The 20,429-nt window shown below is 50.2% G+C and overlaps 1 protein-coding gene and 1 long non-coding RNA gene across 14 annotated transcripts in view; one reads left to right on the forward strand and one right to left on the reverse strand.

The window, feature by feature from the left end:
- Ccdc187 (coiled-coil domain containing 187) overlaps window positions 1-20,429 on the reverse strand; it is a 56,756-nt gene that overhangs the window by 5,130 nt on the left and 31,197 nt on the right. For 8 of the 13 annotated variants that reach the window (XM_030251795.1, XM_011239121.2, XM_011239123.2 and 5 more), the window contains 15 exons: window positions 18,434-18,531; window positions 18,029-18,142; window positions 16,684-16,808; window positions 16,483-16,556; window positions 9,581-9,657; window positions 8,929-9,122; window positions 8,040-8,127; window positions 7,287-7,433; window positions 6,177-6,307; window positions 4,762-4,904; window positions 3,420-3,508; window positions 3,129-3,198; window positions 1,228-1,364; window positions 750-865; window positions 253-329 (listed from right to left, as the gene is read on the reverse strand). In XM_030251795.1, coding sequence (XP_030107655.1) covers window positions 253-329; window positions 750-865; window positions 1,228-1,364; window positions 3,129-3,198; window positions 3,420-3,508; window positions 4,762-4,904; window positions 6,177-6,307; window positions 7,287-7,433; window positions 8,040-8,127; window positions 8,929-9,122; window positions 9,581-9,657; window positions 16,483-16,556; window positions 16,684-16,808; window positions 18,029-18,142; window positions 18,434-18,531 — 1,680 coding nt within the window. Of the gene's footprint in view, window positions 1-252; window positions 330-749; window positions 866-1,227; window positions 1,365-3,095; window positions 3,199-3,419; window positions 3,509-4,761; window positions 4,905-6,176; window positions 6,308-7,286; window positions 7,434-8,039; window positions 8,128-8,928; window positions 9,123-9,580; window positions 9,658-16,482; window positions 16,557-16,683; window positions 16,809-18,028; window positions 18,143-18,433; window positions 18,532-20,429 lie in introns of those variants that run through there. The other 5 variants (XR_866017.2, XR_866018.2, XM_011239119.2 and 2 more) reach the window with 4 other exon arrangements.
- On the forward strand, window positions 4,123-8,063 carry Gm52504. Its single transcript, XR_003953773.1, has 3 exons — window positions 4,123-4,414; window positions 4,702-6,141; window positions 7,215-8,063. It is a non-coding gene; the product is annotated as a predicted gene, 52504 (long non-coding RNA).

Below are 20,429 nucleotides of genomic sequence, written 5' to 3' on the forward strand. Positions count from 1 at the left end.
AGCCTACAACCCCTCAGCTGCTCTTGGATCTGGTGGGTGGCACTATTTGGCTTGCTTTCAAGTTTTAGACTCAGCCTGCAGCCCTGGGGGGAGGGGTCACTAGGATTCCCCCATCCCACCCCAGTCAGTGTACAGGGCAGGGCAATGTGCCATCAGAAAAGCCTCACTTTGGATAGACTCTAAGTGAAGAGTTGTTGGCCTTTGAGCCAGCCCTGGAGTGGATGTTGGGTCCTAAAGAGATGGGCACCTCACCTGGAGAAGTGGCCTCCTGCTCAGCTTCCAGGTGGGCTAAGTGGATGTCTGGGCTCTCTTGTTCACAGGTTTCTCCCCTGCAAGCATATGGTGAAGTCGTGGCTGCTGGGGAAGAAGTCTTTCCTTTCAGTTGCCCTTGCCCCAGGACTCAGCCAGTGACCCCCATGCCACACTCTTAGAAACAGCTCTGTCGGTCACCTACCATTGGAAGTGACCGTTGCCACATAGGGTCACCTGGGAGTCTGCCTTTGACGGGGATGAAGGGGTGACAGATGACAGATGACATCTGACTACAGGTCACCTCGATTAGGTGACACTTCTAGACACCTGCAACCCCAAGCTGCACCTTGTTCCTTCACTGAGTATCAACAATTCTGATACTAAGAGGGAGTCAGACCCAGTAGGTAGTGTACAGCTGGAGCCAGGAAGGGCGCGAGGCTGGGCATCGGGAAGTTTCCGATGCTGACTGAGACTGTTTCCAAGCCTCAGTGCCTTACCTTACCCACGTTCCACCCCTTCGCTGCTCTGACTGCCAGTGTGCCTCTTCCTGCAGTTCTTCCTCAGAGCTTCTGGAAACATCCAGCCCTTGGCTTGTTCTTTTTCCAGCCACCTGCTGGATATACATAGAAAGAGGTCTGTCTGTCAGGGCCTCGCACACTTCCTCTGCTGGGGATCAAAGACTGTGCTTTCAGAGACTGTTGCTAAGGAATAAAGATCACCCATTGAAGAGGGCTCTGAAAATCCCAACACCCCCTTTCACCCTGGGAAGACTTTCTTTCTATCCAAGTGTTGAATTCGAGGCGAGACCCATGGAATCTGTAACTTGCAGAATTGGATGAACTGTCTGGAATGAGCGTTCTCTGAGCCCTCAACCCACAAGAGCCCTATGTGATGTACAAGGTGGCCTTTGTGGTCACACAGCAGGCCAATGCTCCCTGTAACCTGCACACAGCACATGGCCACACCCTGACTCACTCTGGCTTCCTGGGAACAAGGACCATCTCCACTTAAGGACTGCCCACACTGTCCATGCAAGCTCCAAACATGGCTGTCTGTAGTAGCCAAGGGCCTCTCCACTGCCCAGGCTGCACTGGACTTGGTCTGTAGGTCTCCTGTGGGACAAACAGATTGTGAATGCTGGCCAGTGTAGATGCAAGCGGGGGGAGGAAGTGGCCCCCATGGGGGTGTGAAAATTCAAAGTAGATGCAAGACTTGACTTGGTTAGTGTTAGGACACAAAAGATGTGATTTTGTGATTCCCAAATTATTATTATTGGGTAGTTAGTGATATGAAGTCCTAGGGGAAAAGAACATAAGGAAAAACAATTAAAATGTATAGCTCTGTTGTCAGGTGTGATGGAACACACCTTTAACACAAGCTAGCACTTAGGAGGCAGAGGCAGGGTGATCTCCGAGTTCCAGGCTCTCTTTTCCTCCTTTGGGAAACCTCCCACAGGTTGCTGGGGAACCCTTGCTAGACTGTTCCCTTTTCCTACCTCACAGCTGTGCTGAGGCCCTCTAGCACAGTGAGGGGCATGGACACTCAGGCAAGGGGAGGCCCTGGGCATGGCAGGATCTTCTAAGGCAAACTAAAAGGCTAGCCAAGTGGGCACAAAGCAGGACACAGCAGAGTCTTCCCAGGTTATACCTCCATATTCCTAGATCTGAGGACCCTGGTAGATTGTTGGGTAGACCTTGGACCCTGAGGCCCAAGGCCACCGGCTTATGGACCAGAGCTATGATGTCAGAGCCAGGGATGAAGGCTGTGGTGGTGGGGTCACCACAGGAAGGGTCCTGAGGTTCTCTAATGGCCATGCTGGAGTATTCCCAAGAACCTTGTAGGTACTATCTTCTGACCAGGGAGCAGCCAGCACTGGGTCAACCTGCAGCTTCTCAGACCTTCGCTAACAGGCTCCATTATCACGGTCCAGGTACTTAAGTTCTCAGGTGGTTAGACAATGGATGACTGCATATGACACACATGGTCATAGGGCAGCAGAGAGCAACTCGAATGGTGAGGGGGCACCAGGCTCAGATAAATGTCCACAGAGCCCTGAACAGTGGCCAAGAGTGGTGTGACTCTAGCAGAAGGGGAGGTCGTGGACCAGATCGCCATCACCTTTGGATCCCTAGGGAATCCCATCTGTCCTGACTCTTGGATAATCCTCATGCAATGGGAAGACCTAGTTTTTCCTCTTTTAAGTGACTTGAAACTCACTCTCTTGGACCCTAATGCAAAGAGTACTTTGGTCCAGCAGAGTCTGGTGAGATTTAACATCCCTCCCGCTTCTAAGGGTAGACGCTGAGTAGTGGGTGAGTGGTGGAGCTTCTAAAGCCAGGGCTGGGATGCAGGGGTGGGGAACTCAGAGGTGGCCTCTATTCTGAGAGCCAGCCAGGCCATGGGCAACCCCAGAGAGAGAAGAGGACTCTCCCACTCCTACAGATCAGGAGTTCTGCCCTCAAAGAGGCCTCAGGACCAAGTACACGGTTCAGAAAGTGAAGAATTTGATAGGTATAAAACTGTGGTCAGCTAATAAGGATGCTTCTGTCAGTGCTGATTTCTAAGCTCTTGGAAATGTCTAGATAAAACCAAGCTGCAGCTGAAACGATCAGACCAAAAATTGTCTTTAATGTCCCCAGAGGAGCAGCCAAATCATCTCCAATGGGCAATGGAGTCAGCCAGCCTTCTAGCCATGAAGGGGTCTGCAGTCATGGTGGGGGGGCTATGAGCATTCGTCCTCTTCGACTTTCCCTGGGGACCTCCCTGTCCTTGCTTGACTGCTGAGCACCAGCCTTGGACAGGGTCCACTGGATGGAGGGGAAGCTCCTGGTAAGATCCATAGAGGGTGATCCACAGATCATCTGCAGAAGCCTTACCTGGAGAAGGCAGTTCTTTGGCCTCCTGTGGCTTTGGCTGAGAGGCTGAGGTGCTATCTTTCTTGGTGGCCTGCATCAACAAGATAGAAGGGGAGATATACCAAAGGATACACGAGCTACCTGCGGAGAGAATTCTAGAACTAGGGTGACTAGGGGCCACCAGAACCACAGGGGCTAGCACATGGGCACCCAAGAGTCCAGACCAAGATCAAGCTGCAGACTGGCAGATTGGCAGGGGATGGTTCCCAAACAGGCAAGGCTGGGGAGAGGAAGTTCCTAAGGGTTACATACAAGAGCAGTTGGGTTTTTCTGATGTCCAGGGTCCAGAGAGCTCGAGTGCAGCAGACCAGGGAGAAAGACACAAGGATGTTTCCCAGGCCCTGAAAGACATAATTGCTAGGGTCACTCATACTGACCAGTCTGTGCAGAATCCCAGACTTCGAGGCAGCACACAGTTAGCTGCTTTGGAGCAGATTTTCCTCTCTGTAAGGACTAGGGATCCAAAGTCCCCCACGCTGTTCCTAACACCCTCCCTCCACACCTGCTCCATCCTCTGGTCATAATGCTAACTCTACCCCATGCCCAAAGCTCTTCAGCATCCCTGACCACAGATGTCCTAAGGGGACCAGCTCCACCCTCTGTCCCCAGACTGTACCTCGGTACCCTGGAGTCCAAGCTGTTATGCTGTTCAAATCATAACTTGCAAAACTCGGGAATGAGCTTGTATTTGTAAGAGAGCCTTTTCAGATATAATTAAGAATCTCTGGACAAGTTCTTAGAGTTGGGGCAGTCCAAACTTTAAAAGAGATAGAAGAGCAGAAGTGGACACAGGAAAAAAGAGGCAGGCATGGGGGGAGGCGGGTCAGAGACTGGAGACAGCCTTAGGTCTAGGAACAATCTGGAGCCAAAGGAGCTAGAAGGGCCCTGCCCTGCAGCCTTTGAAAGAAATGTAGACTTCTCACTTCAGGCATGTGAGTGTGTCTATTTGTTTGCAGAACTCTATTGTGGCAGGCACCAGAAATGAATACGACATTGAGGGAAACGACTGAGGTCAGGGAGGGGAGGAGCATGGTGGGAGCAGAATGGGGTACAGGCTCAGCAGTCACAACAGCTGCTCAACGGGGACAGGAAGTTCGGAAGGGATACTTCCTGGTGGGACAGCGAGCAATCCTGCCAGGCCATGGAGGGGCTGGACAACCAGGAAGTTCTGCCTTGGACCAGGAAAATGGGCTTCCCCTCATCTCAGAGAAGGACATGCTCAGTCCTGATCCTTGCAGCTCTGACAGGTTTGTGTTCCGACCTGCCTGTGGACAGCCTCAGGCCTGCACTGGGTGGCAGGCCAGATTAGCTCTGAGTAGCTTCACCTGCCAGGAGTCCTCTGCAGTAAGGGAGCCTGTTTGGGCGGCTCCCTGTAGCATCCAGTTTCTGTGTCTCAGGTATTGTGAGGGGCAGGCCTCCTGTGGACCAGCCCAATGAACATGCTGATGGAACTTAGAGTAGCCCAGGTCACACACTGGCCTGGTAGCCTAGTATGTAGGACTGTCTCACCCTAAGTTTAATGCTGCCCCCACAGAAGGCGGAGGCCAACTGACTGAGGGATTGTCTGTTCTTCGCTGCCACTGCCCTGAACTACCTTGGCTATCATGTTCACTCTCCATGGATGGATTTCTGGTCCCAGGTATGACATCTGCTTGGTTCAGTCTGAGAAGCTGCAGGGACTCATCTGCGACTGAAGTTGTCTGGGGAGATGTCACTTCCTTCTGCCCAGAGGAAAGGCTGCAGGGCAAGACACGGTAGAATAGATGTGACTGTACACTCAGCCCTTGTCCCCAGAGAACTACCTTGGGCTACATTTAGGGGCAGCTGTGGCCAGTAGCCAAGCAGAAGACAGGGTCTTGGTCCCTCTTCAATCAGCTGCTTCTCAAGCAGGGCCTGTGCCTCAGATGGAGTAGTTGCTACAGGGTCATGGGTGGAGCCTGGGAGCTTCTGACCCTTCACCTTGCTGCCCAGGCCCACCATCATGTGAGGCACAGCCAGCCTGCCTCTTAGTGCCCTGGGTAAACTCTAGAGGTTCAAAAGGAGGAACTCTGGTTGGAGACAGCTTCAGACTCCTAGGAGTTTCCCAAGCAGCAAGTGCTGTAGATCAGGAACAGGTATGCTATCTTGGCCTAGCCTGCACCCTGCTGACAGGCACAGAGAGGAAGGGCACAGAGGTTCTGTTCTTGCCAAGGCTGGTGAGAGGCACCAAAGAAAGCTCTAGAAGATCCCATCTCTTGCAGGCCATCCTGAGGCAGGTGCTTCACAGAGGTGGCTCATTCAGTCTCCATCCCCACCCTTGAGGTGGAGGGAGGGAGCCCAGGAACTAAGGGCTAGGGCTTGGGTGATAATAGACCCCCCAGGGCTGGCAGCGGGTGTCTGAGGAAGAAGGGACGGCCAGGCTGAGAACCATCTCCAGACCACTCCACCCCGACAATGCTGCTTGGCAGGACAGAACACACTGTTTCCGGCATGGGGAAGCCAGGAAGATCCCTATGGGGAAGGAAGCTCTGCTGCTCTTTCGTGTGGTCAAGGGACGCCCTTCACACCTCTCCAAGCACGGGCAGGAACCTCACCATCTTTTGCTGCAAATGGCCTTGGGGGCCAGGCCTCAGAAAGAATTCAGATGTTACTGACCATAGAAGAACCCTACAGTAGTCCCAGAGACTGGTGTGGTCACAGACATGCCGCCTGCTTACCCTGTGCCATGCTGCCACCCGAGTGCTCTGCCACTTCACACCCACAGGAGCACTCTAGGAAGCTCCTTGTGCCCACACCCCTGCCAACCAGAGCCAGTATGTATGGCTGCTGCCTGTTCTTCCCTGGAGCTCAGGACAGCTCTGGTCCTCTCCCGTCCCTTCTCTCCTTCCATCCTCATGGAACTCAGGACAGCTCTACCCTCCCCTGCCCTTCCTGGGAAAAGCTGAGTGTAATGGAATCCAAAGGCGGAAGGCAAATACGTGAAAGGCTTGTCGAGGTAAGTGCCAGGGCCAGCCCCTCACCCCAACTCACTGTGCACTTTCTGAGCTCTCAGAGATTTCCTGAGGGGGGTGGCTTTGGGGGCTTCCAGACCTGTGCCCCTCCGTTTTCTGACTTGCCTTGGAGACCTCCTTCCAGGTGGTCTTGACTCTGGAGCTGCAACTCTAGTAAAAACAGCACAGGATAATTAAGCCTGGTATGGCCGCCAGTCTCCTCCTCAGAAAAGCTCATTCTGGCCCCTCGTCAGAAAAGCAGGAGGCAGATGCACTTGGCAGTAGCCAACTCAGGACAGCCTCAGCGCTGTGGATGACTTGCTCCCATGGGAGTGGACACCAACTGGAACAAGCTGCCCTGTCCTTTTCAGGCCTACAACCCTACTGAAAGGTGCAGACAAAAGACAGAGCTGGCATTTCTGCCCAAAGTTGCCCAGAGGCATGGAGAACTCTTGTCAGGCAGCCCAGAGTCTCTTCTCCTGAAGGCTGGCCTATGGCACATGCTAGAGAGAGCAGTTCACCCAATTTCTGTCCCTACCCTTAAGATGAGACCACTGTCCTTTGCTAACAGAATTAGGGGGAGCACAGACTAAGGGTGACCCTGCCCTCACTCATACACACTTTCATGCTCTCAGCTTTGTGAGAGTAACAAGGGACTCTGGTCCACTGACAGTGGAGTTTTGGTTTTGGTTTTGGTTATTTCATGACAGAGTTTCTCTGTGTAACCTCAGCTTGTCCTGGAACTTGCTCTATAGACAAGGTTGGCCCTGAACTCAGAGATCTGCCTCCCTCTGCCTCTAGGTGCCTTGTCTGAGTATCCGGCCTCTCTAGTGGACCCCAGGCCTGCTAGGGACACAGAGGTTCCCACTGTTACTCCCTTACTGCTGGCCCTTCGGAGTGATACCTTGCCCCCCACCCCAGCTAGACTCTTTTTCTCCCTTCCCTCTGTTAGGCTCCCCACCTCCCACAGGGTCTTTCTTCCACCCTTGGTCTGTAATGACTACCATAGCTTGGTAGTCTGGCTCCTCTTCTGCAGGGGCCCCAGCAGGTCATCTTCTCCCTGTGCTCAATCAACCAGCCCCAGACCCTTGCCACCAATGATGACAAACATGACACAGAGAAGCCAGGTGAAAAGACTGGGAGTGCCCACCTTCAGCAGCTGAGCGCGAACCTGGAGCTCCTGTTGCAAGTGGGCCATAGACCTCTGCACATCGAGGATAGACTGCTGATGCTGCAGGAGCTGCTTCCTGCCATGGTGCAGGGACAAGCACACCTTCTTCAGGTACTGTATTTCCCTCTGAAGTTCCAGAGGAAAAAATATCTCAGGACACAGGGGCAGGGAGGGGACATCTGGACCTCTTATATTGCCTGGCCCTCTCTCCCCTCCACGGTCCTTTTGCCTGGCTCTCCTTGCTCAGCCTCTTGGCTACTGCTTTCCTCTACTTTTGGTCAGGAGGTCCCAGCTGGAGGCAGGAGAGACACTGGGGTACTTATGCACCAAGTGCCTGCCACACCGAGTGGGCCCAGCTTATCCCTGCCCACACTCCACGTGTTGGCCACTGCCCTGCCTTTCTAACACCCCTTATTATAAAACCCTCCCAAGACCTAGGAAACAGACACTGCTGCTGTTCAGTGGTGACTTGAAGCCCCCAGAAGCCAGGCTACTTGTTACAGGGCCACAGCTAGCAGGAGTTTAAGCCTAGTTTAGACCCAGGAATGTTATAGGGCCATGTGCCAGTCTAGATTTGAAGTCCTCTGACCATGAGCTATTCCTGGCACCATATGGTTCTAAGTAGTATTGGAAGAGAAAGAGCTTAAGGATATTCTATGGCCCAGGGTTATTCTGGCTTTCACCCAGGGCTGAAGGGCGCCACTTCTGTGTGACCACTCCTCTCATGCCTACCCGTTCTTTCTCAAGTCTGCTGAAGGTTTGTTGCTGCTTTTCACACAGAGTAGCCCGTGCTACTTCACGTCCCACATTACCCAGGCACCTAGGGGAAGGAAAGAGCCACAGGCTTGAGAGTCTGAGAGTCTGTTCAGAAGGAGAGTCATAAACCAGGACCAGGGCAACCCCAGTAGCCAGATCCACCTAGACATTCCCCCATTGAGCAGACACCAGAGCCTTCCCTCTGTCAGAAGGAAGCCCTCTGTCTTCAGGCTGTCAGTGTCCCCCCTCACCACCACCACCATGTTAATGAGTATCTCATGGTCTAAAGATGACAGGGTCTCCCACGTGGAGACCACATGCAGGCAAGGGGTTCTCCACTAACACCAAGGCCTATGCCACCCTTAGCATGTCATGTCCGGGTGGTACTGAACTGTGAATGGAGGAGCCCTCAGAGGCTGGCACCAACAAGGCCAAGAGGCTTTTGGATGCCTCTCACATACAGGAAATACCCTGCCTAAGAAATCTTCCTAAGGAAACAGGGCCTCGGTGTTCATAATGGTGAAAGTTGGGTGTATGCTGAAGGTGTAGCTGAGGACAGGTCGGGGGAATGCACAGCCCGTGTGCTGAGCAGTATGGTAACTTAAGGCCTAAGTACCAATCAACCCTGAGAAGCCCTGGAAACGCTACAAACATCACACGGAGGGGAACAATATCACATAGAGGGGACGATGGCTGTTTTCATTTTAGTTTTATTTGGGACACTCTACTATCTTATCTAAACTTCTGGCAAAGTCTATCACGCCTGAGTCACTACAGCTGTCTAGCAGGTGTGGTAGGTGGCTAGGTGGAGGCAGGGAGCACACTGACAGGGGTGGGGCAGAACCTGGCACAAACACGAGCTCACCCCATCTGATGCTCTAGGCAGGCCAGCTCCGCACGGGCCTTTTCTTCCAGGGCCAGCTCACGCAGTCGTAGCACGGCAGTCTGGTACTGTGCACGGAGCTCTTCATCTCTCAGACCCTGCTCCAGCATTGCAATAGTGAAGCGGCGGGAGGCTCTGGACCCTTCTGTTTCTGGCTCTGGCCTCACTATGTTCCACTGCGGAGAGGTAGACCAACCCAGTCTGATCACTGCTGGAACCTCTCAAGGGCTGGGGACAGATCCCAGCTCTCAGGAAGGTGCCACTGACTCCAAGAAGTCCTCCCGAATGCCCACCAGCTTACCCCCTCACCCTTCACGTGCTCCCTTCCTGACTGTAAGCTCCCAGAGGTCCTCATCATCCTGGCCTCATGCCCATCCCAAGCTAGGCAGGACACTTGTGTTACTCTGCAGTTTTAGCAAGGCACTCTGGGCTATGCATAACCCTGCCTAAAGTACCCTGTGGTCATGCAGGCCCTCAGCAGTCACGTAGTATGGGAAGAACAAATGGAGCAGCTACCAGCTGCAAAGGTGGCCAATGGGATGTCAGGGTGACCCTCCTAAGGCCAGCGTCATTGGGGACCCACTGCCCATACCCAGGATCAAGCAGCCTCAAAACTCTGCCCCATTCTTTGTACCTGGTAGGTAGGTCTGTCTGAAGGGTGGAACTCGGTTAGAACCAACAGGGAGGGGCTTGTGTCCTGCTGCACTGGCTCTAAGAGAGAAAGAAGACCTCGGTTGGGCCCTGAGAGAAGCAGTGACATGTGCTCGGGGGGTGGGGGTGGGGTGCTTTCCTCCAGGAGGTCCAGGCAGTATGGGGCAGGCAAGAAAGGCTCACAGTTAACTTGTGATGCTGGATCTTGAGGCAATGCTGGAGAGGACTGGTGGCCTCTTAAGCTGAGGCTCTGAAATGGGACAGTTGTACACAGGACCAGACCAAACATAAGTCGCTCAGAGTGACAGCCCTCGATCTCACAGGAGACACTGAGGCCAGAGGGGAAGGATGTCCTGAGTCTGGTACCAAGCAGGGGCAGGGTACTGCTGAGCCCAGACTCCCTGTTCATGCAGCTCCCTTGCTGCTGACCCCTGTAATCCATCCTGCTTTGGTGGGTTTCATGGAGAAGGCCTTTTAATTTAAAATAATTAAAGGATATTTTTGACACCTCTTCAAGAAAAGGCAAGAGGAACTAGACTCACCATTGTATCTGAAAAAAAATGTGTTTATACAGGCATATTTACATAACATTCTCGCACATATGAAAGAGCACTTGAGACACTTGATATCAACAGCCCAGCACAGTGCTCACAGACAGAAACAATGACAATATCCCAAGAGAGTTACCATACAGTACAGGGACAGCAAACTGAGGTAGAGCCTGGGAGACCCCCAGTAGAGCAGACAGGGACGAGTCTGGGGAAACAGGCAGCTAGGGTCCATGGAATGGTGAATTAGAGAGGGAATTATGAAGGGAACCCCAAGAAGCTATGCTTCTAGTGACCAGCATCTCTTAGTATTCAGGTGAGAAATGACTGGATCCGTGCAGGTAAAGTATACCCAGAAAGAGGCTGTGAGTTATGTGCCTCGTGACCCATGCATCATTGAGCAGTGCACAGACAGACCATCCTGCCTCATTTGTGAGGTTTCATCAGCCCCAGCCTTAGTAGTGATCTGGATTCAACTGGCCAGTTACAGAAATAAAACTTGAAAGGATCAGACTAAGTCCAGGAGGACAAAGCTTAAGAAAATATATAGAGCCAGGCATTGATGGTGCACACCTTTAATCCCAGCACTTAGGATGCAGAGGCAGGCAGATTTCTGAGTTCAAGGCCAGCCTGGTCTACAGAGTGAGTTCCAGGACAGCCAGGGCTACACAGAGAACCCCTGTCTCGACCCCCCCCCAAAAGAATGTATATAGAGACCTGGGTGTGGTGGTGCATGACTTTATTCCTGAATTTGAGGCCAGTCTGAATGAGCTCCAGGGAAGCCATGGCTACACAGAGAAACAAACAGGAAAAAGAAGTGTATGTAGAGAGTGTGGAGAGCTTGGCTCTAAATGGACAGCTGTATCCTAGCCCTCCCTCGAGGCTCAGAGATCTTCATGAAAGAAGAAGCAGCACTCTTCTAAGAGCCAGGGACGGTTCATAGCCACAGCCATCAGTGTTCCCTGGGTACAACAAGGCAGCTGCACTAACTCACAACCACTGAGCTAGCATGAACAAGATCTGTGCAAACTCGGGCTAGACAAAACCCTAGTGTGTGTGTGGGGGGGGGGTGTGGGGAGGGGCGGTGAGCGGGAGTCCAACCGTTGGCTCAGGAGCTGAGGGCATTTGACAACTCCTGGGAAAGGTTTTCTTTAAGGGTGTGACCCTTAAAGCTCTGGGGCAGGCTCCACACCCAGGAAGGAGTATTTGGGAACACAAACCAGACTATGGTTTGGAGAGAGAGGGGAGTGGCAGGGAGAGAGAGGGAGCACGGAGAATGTGACAGTGAAGCTGAGTGGTTGGGGGGGGGTGCATCTGAGCGACTTAGGGGGTTGAATATGATCCAAAATATGGTTTGAAATTCTCAAAGAATTTATAAAATACCTTTTTAAACCAATCATGTGTATAGAAACAAAAATATCTCATGCCAAACCTGACGATCTGAGTTTAATCCCCAAGACCCACATCGTGGAGAGAGAAACCAATCCCTGCTAGTTGTCGCCTGACCTCCGTGTGCACGCCTTGCTGTGCAGCCCCTTGGTAAGAAATACATGTAAAACTTGCAATCAGAAAAGAAGTTTTCATAGCTGTATTCATATGTTTAAAAGGGCAAGTCATATGTTTAAAAGGTGTTGCAGGGGAGATGGCTCAGTGGTTAAGCTCTTCTAGAAGACTTGGGCTAGATTCCCAGAATGTACATGTAGGCAAAACACCCATATACATAACATAAAACAACAATAAAGGTCGGTACAACTATGAAGGGCATAAGAAAAGATCTAAAGGGCTGGTGAGATGGCTCAGTGGGTAAGAGCACCCGACTGCTCTTCCAGGCTGCTCCGAAGGTCCGGAGTTCAAATCCCAGCAACCACATGGTGGCTCACAACCATCTGTAACAAGATCTGACTCCCTCTTCTGGAGTGTCTGAAGACAGCTACAGTGTACTTACATATAAATAAATAAATCTTTAAAAAAAAAAAGAAAAGAAAAGATCTAAAGCCGGGCGTGGTGGCGCACACCTTTAATCCCAGCACTCGGGAGGCAGAGGCAGGCGGATTTCTGAGTTTGAGGCCAGCCTGGTCTACAAAGTGAGTTTCAGGACAGCCAGAGCTACACAGAGAAACCCTGTCTTGAAAAACAAACAAACAAACAAAAAAAAAACCAAACAAAAAACAAAAAAAAAAAAAGAAAGAAAGAAAAAGAAAAAAAGAAAAGATTTAAATAGAATTTTCAGAACTGAACGTTTAAAACACTCAAATGAAGACCACACTGATTAAGGGCAGATTAGACATTGCTGAAGAAAGAACTCACAGCATCAAGTGTAAAAGAAAGACCTGGAAATCTTCCAAAACTTTAGGAAGATAACTCACGGATCAAAGAATCTTAAACCCCAGCACATGAGCATGAAACTAGAGAATGTCACTACAAACTTGCTTGAGAAACAGAAAAGCAGCCAAGCAAATGGACACAGTGCCTGCAAATGAACAAAAGAACGATAGAATGGGTTCCTTGCATATTGAGCAGAGTAAGCAAGAAGACACTAGGATGCAGACGTGCTTCCTGGGAATGGAGGCTGAAGCTCAGCAGCAGTCGAGGATGTAGGAAGCCCAGGATTCAACCCTAGCACTGAAATGAAACACACACACACACACACACACACACACACACACACACACACACACACAAAGACAGACACACACCACACACATACCATACACAGAAACACAGTGAGAGACAAACACACTCCAGACACACACATCACACTCACATACACTACACACACACACCACATACTACATATACACCACATACACACACATACACATACCACACACATATACACACAGACACACACCCCACCCTCACACACACCACACACACACACACAGACACATACACCACACACACCACACCCACAGACACACACCACACACACATACATACCACATACACCATACAGAGACAGACAGACACCACACACACACACACACACACACACACACACATTCACACACACCACACACATACACAGACACATACACCACACACACCACACCCAAACAGACATACACCACATACACATACATACCACACACACCATACAGAGACAGACAGACACCACACACACACACACACTAACCTATAAAAAAATGTCTGCCCAGACCCAGGCATGGCACTCATGCTTTTAATCTTAGCACTCAGGAAGCAGAGGCAGGCAGATTTCTGTGAGTCGAAGGCCAGCTTGTTCTATCAGTAAGTTCTAGGCTAGCCGGAGCTGTATAGTAAGGCCCTATTTCAAAAATAAATAAATAAAGAAGTCTATTCAAGTACTATGTCCAGTAAGGAGTCTTTAAGGAACAGGAAGTAGAATGAAGATGTTCTCGAACAGGTGGTTTTATTTTGTTGATACTGGTAGATGTGTATATCAGAAATCAGGTTAGGGACGTGGACGTGATGTCAACCAGAAATATGGATCTTCCAGAGAAATGAAGAGTGTCAAAAACAGTGACTGAGCTGGGCAGTGGTGGCGCAGTGGTGGCCTTTAATCCCAGCACTTGGGAGGCAGAGGCAGGCGGATTTCTGAGTTCAAAGCCAGCCTGGTCTACAGAGTGAGTTCCAGGACAGCCAGAGCTACACAGAGAAACCCTGTCTCAAAAAAACCAAAAACCAAAACCAAAACCAAACCAAAACAAACAAACAAACAATAAAAACAGTGGCTGAGAACTGGTTATGTCCTCACTCTAGACCTGTGTATAATTTGAAACTAGTAAAAGAGAGTCATTTTGTTTGTCAAGAAATATATCAATGAAGGATGGCTTAAAATATTTTTAAGATTTACTTTAAAATTTATTTTTATTATTTTGAATTATGTATATGTGGATGCATGTTGTGTAGGTATGTACACAGGTGTACAGGTGCTCCTGGAGGCCAGGCCAGTCCTCTAGAACTGGTTATAGGTGGTTGTGAGTCACTCAGTGTAGGTGCTAGGAAAAGCAATATGTACTCTAAACCACCAAGCCTTCTTTTTTAGCCCCTCGTTTATTTTTTATTTTATGTGCATGAGTGTTTGCCTGCATTTATGTATATATGCATGCTTGTATGCATGCATGGGTGTATGTATGTGTATGCATGTGTGTATGTACCATGTAAAGTGCCTAGCACCCACAGATCCAGAAGAGGGTATCAGATTCCTGGAACAGCTACCATGTGGGCTGGGAACTGAACCCCCTTCCTCTGCATGAACAACAAGTGCTCCTAACCATGGAGCTCTTTCTTCAGCACCCTCACCCCTGAAACATATTTTAGCACTAGCATAAATATAGTACCATGTTATTATAAAATTCTATGAGGGTTTTGTGCTGTAGGTGAAGTAAAAATCACCTGCAGCCTGTATACAATCCACCCTAAGACACCCACCATAATGTGGAGTTATAGCTCATCATAATTCAACAGTGAAGATGAGATCATTAAAAACTAGGGGCTGGAGAAATGGCTCAGCGGTTAAGAGCACTGACTGCTCTTCTGGAGGTTCTAAGTTCAAATCCCAGCAACCACATGGTGGTTCACAACCATCTGTAATGAGATCTGATGCCCTCTTCTTGTGTGTCTGAAGACAGCTACAGTATACTTACATATAATAAATAAATAAATAAATAAATAAATAAATCTTTAAAAAAAATAATCTAAGCCGGGCATGGTGGCACACGCCTTTAATCCCAGCACTTGGGAGGCAGAGGCAGGCAGATTTCTGAGTTTGAGGCCAGCCTTGTCTACAGAGTGAGTTTCAGGACAGACAGGGCTACACAGAAAAACCCTGTCTCAAAAAACTAAAACAAACAAACAAACAAACAAAAAAACTAATCTAAGCCAAGGAGTGGGATGCATTCATATAACCTCGGGGCTCCAGGCTGAGTGATGAGTGCATGCATACAACCTCAGAGGTGAAGTAGAAAGGCTTTTATGAGTTAGAGGTCAGCCTGGGCCACAGGATTTCAGACTAGGCTGGGTTGTAGAGTGAGACCCTGCATCAACAAACCAAATCAAAAATTAACCCCTAAAGGAGGCAGATAAAGTGGAAAAAGAAAATAAAAGGTAGAAGAAAGCACCTGTAGACTGTATAAATGAACATCAAGGCGAATAACCTGAACCTAACTCTGAGGCTCACCCCCAATCCATGTAAATAGGATAAACTTCTCAGTTAGAAGTCAGAGACTGGATTAAAAAAAAAAAAAGAGGGCAAAAGCCAACTTTATACTGCCCACAAGAAACACACCTCAAATACAAAGTAGGAGGCAGATGCCCTTTTTCCTAGTCACAGGAAAGCTGGCATAGTCTACAGATGTCAAAGCAGGCTTTGGAAAGCAGGATATGTGGTTCAGCTGGTTCATGGCCAGATTGCAGGAAACCCAAACTCAATGTCCTGCACAGCATAGACCAGGCATAAGCATGCACATTTGTAATCACAGCACTTGGGAGACAGAGGGAGGAAGCTTAGAATTGTAAAGTCATCTTCAGTTACATGGTGAGTTCCAGGCCAGCCTAGGAGACCCTAAGATGGTAGCGTAGAAAAAAACAAAACAAAACGACTTACATGCGAAGTGGACTCTAGAGCAAAACACACTGCAGACGTGCCACTATCAAAAGGTCAGTGCATCAAGAGCTCATCGGAATCCTAAATGGCTTTATTGGAGTTTTGTTAGTTTGTTTCTGGTTTGGGGGGGCGGGGTTGTTGTTGTTGTTGTTATTTGGTTTCTTTTTTCCAAGATAGGATTTCTCTGTCTAGCCTTGGCTGTCCTGGAACTCAGTCTGTAGAACAAAACAGGCTGGCCTTGAACTCCTGGACATACACCTGCCTCTGCCTCTCGAATGCCGGGATTAAAGAGGTGTGCCACCAGTGCCTGGCTTAGAATCCTAAATCCTTGTGCTGGTAGACAAGCCCACAACCTGACATTTCAGTAGTGTGTTCTCCCCTCCCCACCCCAATAAGAGGTAGACGATTCCCAAGTTTAGATTAGGTTTGAGCAATTCTATGTACCAACTGGTCTAACCAGGATTGCAGAATGCTCCACCCAACAGCTGTAGAGCAGAGCATATGGCATATCCTAGCAAAAGTCTGAGTGTGGAGATGATCAAGTTTACAAATTAACTTTATGGCCACCAGAACTGCACAGAGGGGCCAGGCTTCCCAGGGAAGTGGCCATATCAGGCTGGGGGTGAAGCTGCAGCTGGTGTGACGAGCTCTCTGAGGATAAAAGCTCATCTGGGAGGTTTTACACCATCCTTTCCCCCCCTCACCCCGTTGTACCCCGACCTGCCATCACAGGTCACACAGGACACTCACGTGCAGAAACTGCCGTTGTTTCCTCAAGATGTTTCGGGGACTTGGGGTTGTCTCTATATAGGGAGAGTGGTGATCTGAAGGGTCAGAAAACCATCAGAGATCTTTGTCATTGCCAGCACCTGAAACCTGACGTTAGGGGTCACCCCACACTCTTCTTCCCTGGGGGTAGGGGATGGAATCTAGTCTCAGCCTTGGCCTCACTTGGATCTGGTTTCCACTGTGTGGAGAAAGAATGTGTTTGGCTCTGGGCCACCACACATCTGCTGCTGTTTCCATTTTGAAGTCTCTTCTGGCCCTTGCTGGGCTGAGGGTTTCTCCATCTGCCTCTGTGAGGAAAGAAAGTCTGGTTTTGTGGAATGAGAGACAAGGTTCTGCAGCCAGACAGGTAAGGCTGGATCCCAGGATCAGGCAAGAGAGACATACAGGGGTTTGTATGTCACACATACCACAGGTCATAAGCTCTGGGCTCCAACATAGCCCCTACCGCTCAGTTTCTAACAGGTCCTGAACTGGGCAAGTGGAAGACAAAGATGTCTACCTGTGACCCACCCAAGTGTGGATGTTCCTGGGACACAAGTCCATGTCCCCAGTTCATGTGGCTCTGTGTTCCCTCTGAGACTCTTGATGCCTCTGAGTATCCACTTGCGGGTCCGAGTTTAGAAGGACCTTAGGCTGCATGGTCACCAGACCACTGTTTGCACCCCCAAAACCCCCCTGTTCAGACTTGCTGTCAAGATTTCAATCCACTGAGCAATTAAATTGGTTCAATAACCCACTGTCTCCTTGGCTCCCACTCCTCATTACCCCATTACAACATTATGTTGTGTTTTATTTTGATGCTTATACCCTGCTCTGTCCAGTGTTTAAAATGGCAGATAAATTGCATTGCAAAAATCACTGCTAATCAGGTTTTGGTTCAATACTAAGCCATCCCCAGCACAGAGGCCGAGGGGTCCGATGATTCTTCACCATTATAAAAATAAATTAGGGAGACATGTGGGAAAACCCTTCTAATTAAAGGAAGTCCACCGTTGTCTGGATAGCCTTCTGGGCTTGGCACAAAATGGAGGACTCCCTTCACTAGCAGGGCTTCCCCTTCTCTGACCATAACCCCCACATGCCTCTACCTGCAGAATGTCACGTAGCTTTAGTTAGATTACAGGTTTAACTTCCTGCCTGCCTATAAGAACCTGTTCAGCTAGCACCTGAGACTTCTGGAATGCCTAAGTCTTCAGTCAATGATCTTTGCCCATCCTGGATAGTCCTACCTCCTTCCCCCAAACTATATAACACTTGAATCACCCAAGTAAAATTAATCTGTCTTCCTGAAGCTGGACCCCGTTATTGACATTACCTTTGGTACTCACAGGGCTTCTACACACTCTCCCACCTCCCTGCTCCCCGAGCCCTCACCCCATCTGTAGTCTCTGCTCCGTTTGCCCCCGTGGACCATCCCCGGGGGCAGGGAGGGTCACAGGTAGGGTAGAAGGGACACTGGGCAGGGCTAGCACACCAGTTAATGCCTCGGGAGGGGCAGCCTGCTGACCTTCAGCTGGTGTTTGAAGAGAAGCTGGTCCAGCAACAACTGTGTCTCCCACACCTCCTGCTCTGCTCGCTGCTGCAGAAGGGCCAGTGCTCGCTCCTGCTTCTGCTGCTCCAGCTGTCATGAGAACCCACACCTCAGGATTCACCTATGCCTTGCTGGCAATGGGCTATGAGGATCACCTTAAACTGACCCCATGCTTGGTCAGACCTTCCTAGCAACCACCTACTCTTTCTGTCTGTGGCTTCTCTATCCAGGCTGAGCAAAAGGGGTTGGGGACTGCTTTTGAACCCTTAGTTCTGTGTTATGGAGCCTTCTATTCAGCCTTGGGGACAGAGGCTGCTCACAGCTAGTCTCCAAACAGAAGACACAGTTGTCACTGGCCTAGGATCTTGGAGTAGGACATACCTTCAGTGACTTGAGAAAGCTCAAAGATTTCAGCTGGAAATTGGTCAGGTGCCCATCATACAGGCCTCCAGAATGTGGCCTCTCGGGCTCCTGCTGACCTGCAGACCACGGATGAGGGCACTTGAGTGGCAGGTACGCTTTGAGCCTCTCTTCTGGCTGAGCCTCAGTGCTTCTTGGCCTGCAAGGAAACTGAGGCCAGAGGCCAGGAGGGAAGCCCGCGGTGCAAGGACTGTTCCAGTGTCCAGCACTTCCAGAAGAGCCCCTTCCTTGCAGCCTTAGGAGACCATGGCTGCATGTGGCTGTATTCGCCCTCTCACCCTTGCCGCACTTCACTCTGGCCACCTTTCACTCCAGAAGCCAGAATTGAACTAGCATAGAGCTACCAGAAAGACCCAGGTCCCATCTCAGCTCCGTCCTGTACTTTCTAAGAGACCGGAACAATTCCCTGGCCAACCAGAGTGTCTCAGGGAACACAGCTTCCCTGTGTGAGGCTCCTACAATGGCTTTACAAGACCTGACAGGCAGAAGCCATGGTTGTTGCTGATGGTGCTCATGTAGGTATGTGCTACAGAGGGGAGTCCAGAGTGCAACTTGGAATTCTGGGGTGTTTCAGACTATGTCTCTTGTAAGTTACAAAGTCTTCAAGGGTATAAAAGGGGGGTTTCATGTTTCTGATGCTCCCCCGACCCAAGGCTGAGGCAAGGCACACTGTGTGTGTTCCCACCCTGTGGAGGCTATGACCTATCCTCTGCCTCACTCTAAGCCTCTTTTCTTCGGAGTTAGCTGTTAAGGGAGGGCTCAGAGGATGCCTGGCTTGAATGCTCTAGCTTAGATGAGAGGGCCTTCCTGACAGCCCTTGACGACCTCAGTCACTGGGCAGTCATGATGTAGGAAGGGCCTTGGACAGAATCTGAGTCCTCTGCCCAGGGAGAACCATCTTCCACAGCAGACTGCATGTCACCACCGACAGAGAAGCTTAGCTTCTTAGAGTAGGAGCAGGTGACAAGCTGTGAGCAATGGCCACAGTCCCTGGGCATTAACAATGGCAGGAAAAGACCAGGCAGCAGCAGGGTATGGCAGGAGGTGGCACAACACACACTGAACACTCAGGTACTCTATACACCCTTCCATATAACTGGGCAGAACTCTTGGATCGGCTGAGTTTCAGTTCCTTCACTGTTATGGCTGGGCACTTAAGAGAAACTGAGGCCAGAGCAGCTGCCCAGACGATGTCACCCTTCCACAAACCCCAAAAATTGAATCCCAAAGCCTCTAAGCCATGCCTCTGGGGTGGGAGTAGCTCTTGGTCTTCTTGGTCATGTCAGCACCCCAACATATCGGAGGGAACTACACACTGCATGTCCCTGAGCACTGATCTGTGACTCAGAAGAAAACTAGGTCAGTCCTGGCTGAGATCACCCCTCACAAGCAGAGAATGACCCTGCCTTAATCCCTGACTCCTCTCAAAAGGCCGTTAGTGAAGAACTCCAAGATTTCAGCACCACCTAGAGCCAGCACTGTGGGGACCCAGTGAGATGGCCTCATGAAGACCCAGCAACAGACAGTAGGAAGGACAATGACCACAGCAAGAGTGCTCAGTCACAGGCTGTCGTGCCTCTGCCCCCAGGAGAGACCTGCTGAGTGGGGAAGTGGAGCTTGGCCTTCAGAAAAGCAGCAAAAGGCACAGCTAAAGTTTATCTATGTACATTCAAGAGGAGAGAAACAGAGACCCAAGTTGGACCCTAAAACCCTCAGATTAAAAAAAAAAAAAGCTGGGCACGGTGGGATGCACATGTAGTCCCGATGTTTCAGAGATGCAGAAAAGTAAAGCCTGGGCTCAAAGGCAGCCAGTCTAGCCTATGTGCTGGGCTCCAGTCATTGGAGAGGAAAAAACAGGGTGGGGCGTCTGAGGACTTTTCACCCAAGGTTATTCTCTGGCCTCTACATATGAATGCTCACATGTGAGTGTGCACATCCTCTCTCTCTCTCTCTCTCT

The sequence above is a fragment of the Mus musculus genome, chromosome 2 (assembly GCF_000001635.26).
Source record: "Mus musculus strain C57BL/6J chromosome 2, GRCm38.p6 C57BL/6J".
Lineage (NCBI taxonomy): Eukaryota > Metazoa > Chordata > Mammalia > Rodentia > Muridae > Mus > Mus musculus.